The 13,117-nt window shown below is 35.8% G+C and overlaps 1 protein-coding gene across 2 annotated transcripts; it reads left to right on the forward strand.

Moving 5' to 3' along the window:
* Nucleotides 1-6,597: 6,597 nt before the first annotated feature.
* isl1a (ISL LIM homeobox 1a) lies at nt 6,598-12,523 on the forward strand. 2 transcript variants are annotated; one of them, XM_065267126.2, is made up of 6 exons: nt 6,598-6,810; nt 7,332-7,521; nt 8,209-8,468; nt 9,724-10,010; nt 10,158-10,325; nt 10,474-12,523. In XM_065267126.2, the coding sequence occupies exons 1-6, from the start codon at nt 6,783-6,785 to the stop codon at nt 10,588-10,590; spliced, it is 1,050 nt and encodes a 349-aa protein (XP_065123198.1). In that variant the 5' UTR covers nt 6,598-6,782; the 3' UTR covers nt 10,591-12,523. The 2 variants fall into 2 exon arrangements, with proteins under 2 accessions (XP_065123198.1, XP_065123199.1); XM_065267127.2 differs by having other exon boundaries at nt 9,727-10,010.
* Nucleotides 12,524-13,117: the final 594 nt, after the last annotated feature.

Consider the following 13,117-nt stretch of genomic DNA (forward strand, 5'->3'; position numbering starts at 1 on the left):
ATTCAGGCGAAACGAAATGAAAACGAAGGACGTGATGAGCCCTTCAGAGGAAGCCTTTTGCAAATGAAGAGCAGATGAAGTCCTTGAAGTATCACTGACACTGTATTCAAAGCCGAGAGGTTTTCAACGGTGCAGATAGTGCATCAATAGCACTTCTGTTAATGATGCTAATTAGTTATTTGCCGTAAAATAGCCAAAACACAGGACAAGGTCTGAATAGTTACGCGTGAATTTCTGCCTGCTTTTAAAGATGTGGCCTGGTCTTAATTATATTTGAAAACATTCTTGCTGTGAGTTATGAATTACAAAAGCCAAAGCCAATTCATACTGTGAAGTGAAACAGCTTTCGTTTTATTCTGACTCAGTCATAAATATGGATTACGGCCAGAATCCTTGGTGAAAGAGACAATATAAGCTACTGTGAGGCAGTGTCAATGTTGCTGCAAAGCTCAGAATGTTATAGCTTCAACCACTGCGGCATGCATAAGATCAGACCGACATATCCTCCAACCCATACGATTGCTTTGGTCGTTTGTCCATTTCACCAGATGCGACCAATAGATGCATTTACTAAATTAGCGCCTCTACCAGCAGCAGGTGAAACTTCATATATTAGTGTATACAATTATATTTTGGTGTATAATTTTGCTATGATGACATGTAGGCTACTGGGATAAGATTTTCCATTTAAACCTTCAGGATTAATTGTATTTTGTTACACATTACACTATTCAGGCATTTAAAGCAAATAACATACCCATTTATTTATTATATGATATAAACACAGCATACAAAACAGTCACAAATGTAGTTTAAAAATGTAGTTTAAATATTCCAAGTGTACCGAGGTCAAACGATCGATTTATTTGAAGAAAAGATACAAAAGGGATGACAATCTGCTGTAAACATCAGATCTGGTGTAGACTGATTCAAAAACTGCCGCTAGAAGAAGCAATGTTACGTCATATATGATTGTGAAAATGCATTGGCTCTTGTGTGTCTCGTGACCGATTGCATCATTATGTTAGCTAAGAATGTGAAGCGCTATTGGCTCTTGTTAACTAATACGTCATTCTGGTTTATGTTTGAATGAGATCTGACTGTGCGTTTTGATCACAGAGTTCTTCATATAAAGTAATCGTATGGCTTCAGTTCGCAAGGTTTGCAACGCGAATGGTTTGTAATACTTTTATACTGTTTTATGCAATAAATACCTGACTGTACTCTTACTTGCATTTTGTGTTTTATATGGTTGAGAAGTGGTTGGGTTTAGGGTAAGGGGGAGGGTGGGGTTAGATGCTCCAAAATATCTTTAAAACCATAAATGTTTATGAAACCGTTTCTACATTTATAAAATTTATCAAATGAAATGTGTTTAATCTGATATATAAGGCAAAAACCTTAAAACGTAACAACAGATTGTAGTTATAAGCTACTGCCGCTAGAGGACACTAATGCCTTAAAACGTCACTTTACGTTGTAATAAGGTGCTTGCACAAACGACTTATGAGGTTGTCTCGATAAGACTGCTACTGAAGACTATAGTGAAACTTCTTTTGCATTTGATATATATCTGTAACAAAACAGTGATGGATGCTTCAGTTAATTGAACCTTTAAAACCTTTACGAGTTGATACCAGTGGTGTACGGTGACTTCTTTTTTCGAGGGCGCTTGATGCAAAGTTCGTCACAACATGTATGTAGCCCGTCATGTGTGTGGTTGGTTATTTCAAATGTGTACTGCGCGTCAAGTGATCCTGTGTGCATCACGTGTTTTGTCAAAATAAGTGCCTGCTGCAGACACGTCTAAATGGTTTATAATAAAAGAGACGCTTGCATTTGCCAGATACTCTCATAATCTCATGCGTAATCAGAGTTTACTGTTAAGGGAGTGTCTTGTGTGTATTTTGTGAACGTGAGCATTTCTTTTATCATAAATGGTTTTGACGCGTGTGCAGCAGGCACTTATTTTGACAAAACACGTGATGCACATGGTTCACATGATGTAACAAACACATATTTTGAAAACACAAGCAACACACATGACACTCCGAACACATATTTTGATTTTGCGCCCCTCGGATGAGGCGCCAGTGGTTGATACCCTTATATCTCATTGATTCACCTTAAACGTTCGTGTCAACTTTTTTATAAATGTATGAACAAGCAAAAGCCGTATATTCAGTGGTGTAGTGGTGTCTGAAGAAGTGGGTATACTCTTAATTTATGTCCCCAGTAGAAGTGGGTATACTCTTAATTTATGCCCCCAGTAGAAGTGGGTATACCCCATGCCATCAAATAAAGAGGTGGGTATACTCCGTATACCTGCGTATACCCTGCACTACACCACTGCGTATATTGTCATTATAAATGACAAAATCCAATGCAATGCTGAATGCACTTCATCTTTATTTTCCAAAAACTGATAGGAAATGAAAAGAAACATGTAGAAAATCTGAAGATGGTGGATATGACAAAATTGGCAAGATAGTGTGTCTGTCAAAGTGATGAGGTGGAAAGCTCTTTTTGAAGTTTGTTTTAGCTCTGTACTTCAGAACATGTTAAAATGCAATCAAAGTGACTCATTTGGTGAAAACACGTAGTACACTGCATTAACACACACAAACACTAAAACATATAGTTGCTTAGTGTGAAGAGATCTCCATTATAAAGGAAAGTATTAGGTCTTAAAAAATGAGGAGACACTTAACGTACACACACACACACACACACACACACACACACACACACACACACACACACACACACACACACACACACACACACACACACACACACACACACACACACACACACACACACACACACACACACACACACACAGTCGTAAGTACACACACAAATGCACACAAAGTAGCTGAAACGCTGCTCTTCTTACCATTCAACAGTGGACTCCTGCTGGGCTGTAAGGACTGACTACTGTTGTCACATTGAATCTAACAGCCTAAATTTACAAGCGCATTGATACTTCAACTCCTCTGAAAAAGGCTGAGAGTGCATTGCACACTGTAGTCTTTGACTACTACAGTCTTTGTAGCATTGCACCAATAATAACATCTCAATAAAAAGCCTTTAGTATAAGACTTGTACTGGTACCTATAGTCATGCTCATGATAGACATAGACATACTGTACAGGGATGAACATTTCTGTGATATGATTTAAGATATATGAAACATGATATGGATATGTTTCCATATTTCTTTCTTTCTTTCTTTCTTTAACAAAAGATATAATGCATTCTATTAAAACAAAGGGCATAAAGGGTACTTTGTCCATAGAACGCATCCTTCAGGTTGTGTTCTGACCTCCATTGCCTCCAAATGCATTTCCAAATCTAGCCAAGCTTCAGCCGTGAGGATGATCAGTGAAGCTGAGAGACCTGAATAAGGGTCACACTTTCAAACAGAATAGACTGAAAACCTAGTAACTGTAGTATTTATCCTCAGAAGCAATTTTGAATTCCTACCAAAATATTCTGGTATTTTTTCAAAGCTTGAAAACTCACCTGGAAGTAATTTCTAACCTAGATGATTTTATTCTTCTGTAAAATACAAAAGCTAAAAAATTATGAATGTTTTTTAATTCAGTGATCATTCTGCCTACAGTAACATCATCTTGTATATTTCATGAAGGAAAGGCAGGTTTAAAACAACATAAGGGTAAGTAAATAATGTCTGAATTGTATTTATTCCTTTATGTCAGTGCTGCCCTAAAAACAAACAGACAAATAAATAACCTTGTATAGCTCCTCCCTAAGTTGGCATGCAGTGATTACCAAATAGTAAGGATTGCATGTAACGTACCTTTATTAAGATGTAACATGACTACTTTAAGTCCAAAAACAAATATCCATTGTGCTGAGATTGTCAGGGCTGGATCTTTGTAAGATTTAAACCAGCAAGCACAAGAGGCAGTAGGTGTCATGTTATGACATAACAAATAAAACTTGAGAACACAATACTTATTGGTATTTGTTTTAGCTAAGTAAAGTGATACTGGTAATGACGTTCTAGAATAATGTTGGTATAAATATTTTTGTTTTATGCATCTGAAACAATGATTTGCAAAAGCATTGCCTACACAGGATGCCACCGTCCTATACACAGTGCTCACAAAACCCTTCTAATCATAATATAATTGCACAGATCTGTTTCTACAGAGAAGTAGTAATGCAAGAACATAAGTGAATTATGCGATACCTACAGAAAGCAATAAGTGAAATATTTAATCTCCAGGAAAGGAAGTGAATTTCCATTCTGATTTAACTGTCAAGTAAACACATTTCAATGAATCATTGCCCTCACTTGATCATAAGAATAATAAAGACCTGGGGATAAATTGACTTTTAATTTTGTTGACAGATTTAATCTGTTAGAAATGTTTTAGGTTGCAGAACCCATACCTAATAATAAAAAAAATGATTTTTGACAGTATAATGATTAAACTTTTCATATAGACACATTTAGCATAAGTCTCATTTATTTACTTGATGTCTCCTTGCTAAAGAAATGTATTTATGTAATTTGCTATATGGTGGAAATCGTACTTATCGTGATAATTTATACTGCCAAACAAGTAAGCCATCATGAAAATGTTCGTATCACAGATGATGATGATGCATTATACCTCATGAAGTCAGTCACATTTATAGCAAAATGTTACACTGTAAGCAGTTATATGAAAACTGTTTATATGGTGTTTTAGCACATTTGATATAGAGATCACATTCTTTTTAGAAAAAAGTATTTATTTACATTCAATAAATGCATCAATTAAACATATAGGCTACTTGCTTTACAAGGCTTGTGGATTGCAGAGCATTTCTATTGGTCTTCAGTGTCATTCCTTATTAATCTGTAAAAAAATACTGTAGTTTAGTACTTGATTAGTATCAGTAATAAATTGAGCAATACATTGACTGAAACCATGCTAAAAAAAACATGATAATGCGTGTTTTTTTTGTTATTTCACAATTACACAATTATCCATCTGTCTATCATCCACCCATCCATCCATCCATCCATCCATATATATATGAATTGCATGTGTTCATATAGGCTACTGGACTGTAGCATGCAAAGTGCAAAGCATGCAAAGTGATGCTGCCATGAGTGATGCTGCCCTATGAGAAACACAAAACATAAAGGTTATGGACATAAAAGAAAATATTCTGTGCCAGAAACAATGCCTAATATGGACATAGGCTTTACATTCTCCAATACAAAATAATCACAAATTGCTAAATGGGTAATACAGCAATCCCTCAGAATATTCACAACACAAGCTCGTCCATTATTTCTTGTGTCTTTGTTTGGTGGATCTGATTTTGGGTCACACTGCTAACACAAGAGGGCGTGTTTGTGTCTGTTATGGAGTCTAACCGCAACCCTGCTGTCATATCTCGGACACTTGTGCTATATTCATGAAATGTTAAAAATGTGTTGTACATTTTCATCCATTATGATTGAAAGACATTCTTTTTTTTCTTCAAAACAGATATTGTGTCTATCACACAAAATGTGCTGAAATAATGTACGAATCTGAATAATGTGGGTTGCAAACTCATGGCTCAGTTTAACTTAAGCATAAATAAAAAAATCTTTCTCTGTTTCCCAGTTAAACTAACCCTGCCGATGTAAAAGATTCGTGTGATTTTGGCAACTCTGTGCAATGTTCAGCCTGTTTGTTCAAGCAATCCATTACTTACATTGAGATTATTTTACACGCGTGCCTCGCGCAGTTTAAAACGGTCATTATCTGCAATTATATGCTGTAATTGCGTTTTAGTTTGAAAAGCGACAACCCTGAAATGCGCCATCGATTTCAATCGTGTTATGCACCCATGTGAGCAACTGCCTAAATGCGGATGTGCACCTTTCCCTGGTCGGAGCAGAGATTCCCTTTATATATACATATATATATGTCAGATCAAATATAGGTTTGTTTGTTTCTTTCACTGACTTTATAAAAACAAAATATTTATTATTTTGACTTGGCACATAAGGCTATATTATTGTCAGCTCTCCTGATTTTTATTTACTATTTAGGCTATACATATTTTAATTGCATATTTTAGCTACAAGGAACCAAAATAGTATTTACTTAAATTGTGATAAATCAAAATAAGCCTACACCAAAAAAATAAAAAATAAAATGAAATATCATTAATGAACACGCAATGACAGTAACACAATTTTCTGATCTTACTCAATAAGGCTAAATTGTACTAATATACTAAAATATTGAATATTAATAAAATATATGTCTATTATATATATTTTAGTTAAAATATATAATAGTTTTTAAGATATTTTGCTTTACATGTTTTGTGTTTATTTCATTCCACAATTAAGTATCAAAATATTGAGAAAATGTATGAATGAAATAAAAGTAAATGCAACACAACTCATTAGAGCCGGCTCCGAACAGCTGTTCGGTCGTCTTTCCATATCCAATCAGCTTCTCATAAAGGTGACGTATCAGTGTCCTACGTCAGACCAATAGAGAGAGAGAAGAGCTGAAGCCGACGGAGTTTGAGAGAGGGAGAGAGATAGGGACAAGAGGGGCCCATCAATACTGTGACCAAGCACAGGAGCGCAACACACACCCCTAACTCTAATCGCAAGCATCTCGATTCCGGGAAGTCCTGCAACACCTCGAACCCTCGGCCACTTTCCCACCTTCACTGATCAAAACACGGGCGCTAAGGGCCTTTTCTCCGTTTTAAAAGTGGACCTAACACCGCCTTACTTTCTTGACATGGGAGACATGGGGGACCCACCAAAAAGTAAGTTATGCTGCAATGTCTATTTATTTGTCTAATGACACTGATACATTTAGCTAATTATGATGAGCAATGTCTGTGTGCGAATACTTTTTTTCTAAATACTTCGTTTCGTGTTTGTCAAAAGTTTAAAAGTTCTTTACAGAATAAAATGACAGTGAAATGCGTATAGGCACTAATACAACACTTCTTCATGTTAAATCACTACAGATAGGGCCTATTAACAATTTCATATAGAAATTACATTACATTTAACGGAGCATTTATTATTATTATTATTATTATGATTATCATCATCAGGCTATTATTATTATTCGCATATTTTTATTAGCAATGTCGTTTGACAAATTCTGCCAATCATTTGACAGTTGTCAGCATCCCTTTTTAGTGTCTTTTATTTTACACAGGCTATATTGTTAAAGTATTAAACGGCAGATTAGGGCATAACATGATACAGATACTGTTGCAGTTCTATTCAAAAAGTGCTTACATACATTGTTGTGTGTTTTCTTTTTCGCAATTAGAAAAACGTATAATCTCCTTGTGTGTCGGCTGTGGGAACCAAATCCATGACCAGTATATTTTGCGGGTGTCCCCGGACCTGGAGTGGCACGCGGCGTGTTTGAAATGTGCAGAATGTAACCAGTACCTAGACGAGTCCTGTACGTGTTTTGTCCGAGATGGAAAAACTTACTGTAAACGGGACTACATCAGGTAATGCTGCTCAATTAGGTCATGTTTTAGTTTTCGAGTGTGGACAACTGAATGACAGTAACCTCTCATTATTCGTTGTTGCTATACGGTAGCATGCTGTCATTCATTTTTTTTTTACTAGACAGCACCTATATGCTAATCTCATGTTGTAAATGAGGCTGCTGTACAATTACTCCAAAGTTATTGTGGAGCTTTATTCATTAATAGAGTTTTTCAACATGTAATTTTCCGAAATTAATCGCATTGAGTCGGTCATTGACAATACAGAATATAATATTGTTAAATGCGACAAGTTTTATGTCAGGGATAAGCATCACTATTTAAAATATGCATAATAGCTTTCAGATTATTATTACTATTATTATTACTGGTTTACGATTGTTGTTGTCATTATTATTGTTGTTTTTGTTGTTCTGTAATAATAATGTAATTATTAGTTAGTAAACTAGTTTTAACAACTTGTACACTGACTTGTATAGCTTGGATTGTCTTTTATAAATCAATTTTTAACATGGCAATTATTTCTGGCAATTACAAACATTTTTATTTCTCTTACCATTGATATATTCAATAGAATATTGACCACAATTCTTACTTCGAGTGATTGTTAAAATGTTTTTAAAAATGGTATTTATTATTTTACTAAAATATTGCACATTTTAATTTATTTTCTTTCCTCTTTTGCAGGTTATACGGCATTAAATGTGCTAAGTGCAACATCGGTTTCAGCAAGAATGACTTTGTTATGAGAGCACGCTCGAAGGTTTATCATATTGAGTGTTTTAGATGTGTGGCTTGTAGTCGGCAGCTCATCCCGGGAGACGAGTTTGCTCTACGGGAAGATGGACTCTTCTGCAGGGCCGACCATGACGTAGTGGAGCGGGCAACAATGGGTGCTGGTGACCCGTTAAGCCCATTGCATCCGGCGAGACCTTTACAAATGGCAGGTAGGCATAATATTCTATTACAAAATGTTGTTTGCTCAAGCGCATTAATTCTCTGTGTGAACTTCTGTAGACATAATAATTTATAGATGTTTAAAATCTGTTTCACAAAGAAATAACTGTCAGCAACCCCTGTTAGATTTAGACTTTTTTATAGATTGCGTCAACCTTAAATAAGGATGTTATTATAAGTCAACCGTACGTTCGGTTTGACAGTATTATCTTTTATATTCTTGTTGTTTGAATTCAGCTCTTCATGCATGAAATTGATAGTCTCTACCGATTAGAAGCAACCACGCAACAGTGTCAGCTTTTATGCTGGATAAATAAGCAGAATATAAATGCAATTGATCAAAATTAAATCTTAAACTGTGAAATGATGAGACATGCGATAAAATGTCTGATGTGTGTGTGACAAGTAAAAGCATAAAGCTATCATATTTTAAGTCAGCCTTAAATTTAAACGCATTAAGGATACTCCAAATTTTAAAGGCCCTCGAAAAAAATAGCTTTCAAGTTGTTTAATTGGTTAACATGTTATACCGATTTACTGACAAATTTCAGTATTTTAAAGCATAATTTAATTTTGTGAAAACATTTTGAGTAAAGAATTTGTCATTAAATGTGTAACCACCACAAAATTTGTTGTTAATTAATGCATGCGCATTGATAAGAAGCTGCTTTAAAATAATGATATGGCAGTACAGTGCATGGGTGGACCTGATTATTTAAAATTTAGAGGTATGCACAGATTGGTTTAATTAAGTGTCGTAAACCTATCTGTGTGACGCATTGGGTCATAATCGCCCTCCAAATTTATTGCATCCAGCTAGAACAAGGACTGCAACAAGGGCTGCATTTAAAGTAGTTAAAAAAGGCCTTAATGTGCAGAATTATTAATTACATATGGGGATAAATATATTTATTTGTTATTGGTTTATAAATGATGCATTTTGAGCTTTTTCCTTCGGCAACTCAGCAAAATATCAAACACATGAATATGTAATTCTTGCTTAAAACACTAGTTTGAGGTAACTACAAACTTCCGTTTTAACTATTTTTGTAAATAGTTTTTATTAATATTATTATTACTTTATATTAAGTATATTATCTGTATGTAGCCTTATACTGCAAAGTTTGTATCCATATAAATTGCTTGACTATAATCGCTTGACAACACTTTCCGAGTTATAACAGGAGCTTTTTGTAATCAACAACCATTTTATTTATTTCATTTTTATTTTTAATTTTTTCGCAGCAGAGCCCATTTCAGCACGTCAGCCTGCGCTTCGACCTCATGTGCACAAGCAGCCCGAGAAAACGACCCGCGTCCGGACAGTCCTTAACGAAAAACAGCTTCATACCTTAAGGACTTGTTACAATGCCAACCCTCGACCCGATGCCCTTATGAAAGAGCAGCTCGTTGAAATGACGGGTCTAAGCCCGAGAGTCATCAGGGTTTGGTTTCAAAACAAGCGCTGCAAGGACAAAAAGAGGAGCATACTGATGAAGCAACTTCAACAGCAGCAACCCAACGACAAAACGGTAAGGCCGGTGGTGCTTTGGTCTAATAAATAAAAATATTTTTTTGAAAGTAAAGCATCGCATTTAGATTTTTGGAAAATAAAGTTTGTATGTATAAACGCGTAATATATATTTTTAAAATACGAATAAATGTGTGCCAATCTACAGAACATCCAAGGAATGACAGGAACTCCAATGGTGGCAACCAGTCCAGAGAGACACGACGGTGGTTTGCAGGCAAACCAAGTGGAGGTGCAGAGTTACCAACCGCCTTGGAAAGTCTTGAGTGACTTCGCACTGCAGAGTGACATCGACCAGCCTGCTTTCCAGCAACTGGTGAGTGCGCAAAACTGTGTGTTAAGACAGGCTACTGCAACAAGACAATACCACCAGCATAAACACAACCATTACAACAATCGCTTATAATAATAATAATAATAATAATAATAATAATAATAATAATAATATATTTTTCATATTTTAGGTCAATTTTTCAGAAGGAGGGCCTGGATCGAACTCCACGGGAAGCGAGGTCGCCTCGATGTCCTCTCAGCTGCCCGATACACCAAACAGTATGGTAGCGAGTCCTATAGAGGCCTAGACCAATGGATTATCTTCTGCACCAGAGGTCTAGAAAAGGATGCGTCGGGGAACCAATCTCAGAGAGGGGGTCGTGAAGTTTCTTCCATCCCTATTTAATTTAGGGCCACTCCTGAATAAAACCCCATCCTCCAACTGCACGAGGCCTCTATATCGAATACTTGGTTGTATTTATACACTGTGATGACAATCATGGGATTTAAACACACTCAGCTGTACCGAGCAAGTCCAACGAGTGCCGAAAAGACCATTAATAAGTAGATTATTGTTGATGAGCAGTTGCAAACTCCAGCGAAAGTGGACACAGTCGGTGCACGTATTCACATGACCATCACAGTGCCCGCGGCTGAGTGGACCTGATCGGCTACACTTTTGCCAAATACTCCTACACATTTCTTTTCCCACTTTTTTGACAAATCAATGGACCTCTACGGATTTAAGACGCAAATGAACGTAGTCTAATATACATCCATATAGCCTACTTTGTGCGCAACGTGAGTAGCCTATAATGAACCCATGACTGTTTATTTTCTTTCTATATAATAGATCGAAATGGACTAGTTCACAAATAAGTCGTTTTGAAGAGGTTATGGCAGCCGAGGTCTACTGCGATTACAGTTTTCTTATATGGTCTCTTTTCAAGTCCAAGTACTAAAGCATTGCAACAAGGTATACCTCTATTTTGCCACAAGCTGTGTGGGAATTTCATGTGTTTGTGTCCGTCCGAGAACGTTTTCTTTCCCAAAGATGTGTATAGGTTTAAGTTAATATGAATGATTAGAAGGTTTCTTTTTTGTTCCTGTATTACAAAATATTTTATTATTTATTGTCGAATGACATGCCACTTTTGTGTACTTTTACTTGCTGAAGTAAAAAAATGAGTAAAAGAATATTGTCGGCTCAGAATGATCAATTATACTTTACGCGTCCTGTCCTTTTATCAAAGAATGATGTAAGAACAACGCCATATGTCGAGTTATCTTCAGGAAAATTTGATCAATAAAATTTGACGTGAACTGTAAGTGAACGGCCGAACACGTGAAGCTTTTTTAAATATGAATCCCTACATCTCAATTTCATAATATCTTATGTCCAGAGCTAGTGAGCTATAGAAAATATATTTTGTTAAATAACGTGACTTTTACAGCATTAAAAGCACAATATGTTGTCGTATAAAAGTGGTGTATAGAGGCAACTGTATGAATAACAAGCAGATAATTTTCACATTAACCTTACAACAATTGGTCATTATAGCTGGCCTAAAGAATTAGGCAATTACCATTTTATTAATATACCCAATGTGCAAACAGTTCTCTAATACCATTAACTCCCAACATTTGAATCATATCAAGGTTGTCATAAAAACTGCAATGACCTTGCTAGTGCAGCCACCTTTCACAGTCCATGACTGGGTGTCAAGCTGCTGAGCTTGCATGCTTCTTTTCAGAAATCAATTGCAGGCAGTTGGGATGTTCATTATGCAGAGCTATTTTCTCTTGCAAATTATTGTATATCTTATAATTTAACATACACAGAGAAGGTAAGAAAGATGGGTTTGCACTACTGTTTTTTGTTTGCCTTTATCATTTCCATTGAAGAATTGAGTTGAGCAAAATATTTTTCTTTAAATTAAGCTTTGACTGTGACAACATCACAATAGGAAATATGCAATATCTGATTACCCCAATTATGGTATATGGCAGTACCTAGGACAAAGTTACTAGTTTACTATTTTGTCAACAATCCCATATTCATTTTTTTCGTTCGTTGAGGAGGTGAATAATTATTTTACAATAGTGGTTTCAGTGCACAATTTAAATGTATGTATTTATTCTAATAAGCGAGTCATTATAGACTAGTTTATTGGGCTACCACAGCATAATTTAAAACCAAATAATATATTTTTTACCATTTAATTGTTTAATGTTTTTATTTATTTTGACCACATTACTTATATAAATTCATATAAACATATTTGAAAAAACACTGTAAAGACTTGAAGGCTCTTTCATCATTATTTCAAAAAAACATTTCTCAGTAAAAAATATGTTTTTTCATTATTTACTTCAATTTCTTTCACGTTGCTGTTTGTTATGCACAAAAGAACAGCCTGTCCTACAGCTAAACACCTATGACAACCAGGTTCATTCAGCTGAAACCTGGCTCACGGCACAACTCATTGAGATTCTTTAAATCATGTTGGTGAGTCAGAAGTAATTTGCAATTCAACCACTAAAAAACAGCACATGCGTGGAATGGAACATTAGTAGTAATGGTTAAGCAGTAAAAATGGCTAAACCTGTGATGCCTTTCTTTTAGGTGATTTGTTGTGCGACTCCTTAAGTGACACCGAACTACAGTGTAGGAGCCCTCTGTTTAAAATGTCAGCTCTATTCTCTGGTCCTAGTAGAAGAGGGCCGTTGGGTATAGCACAAAGCCTGCTGATAGAATAGTTCCTAAAGCTGGTCAAGCCTCCCGGACTGCATTCAGCTTGCAGACTTACCGGAACAAAAGCAGCACTGTACCTG

This window comes from Paramisgurnus dabryanus, chromosome 5, assembly GCF_030506205.2.
Source record: "Paramisgurnus dabryanus chromosome 5, PD_genome_1.1, whole genome shotgun sequence".
NCBI classification, from domain to species: Eukaryota; Metazoa; Chordata; class Actinopteri; order Cypriniformes; family Cobitidae; genus Paramisgurnus; species Paramisgurnus dabryanus.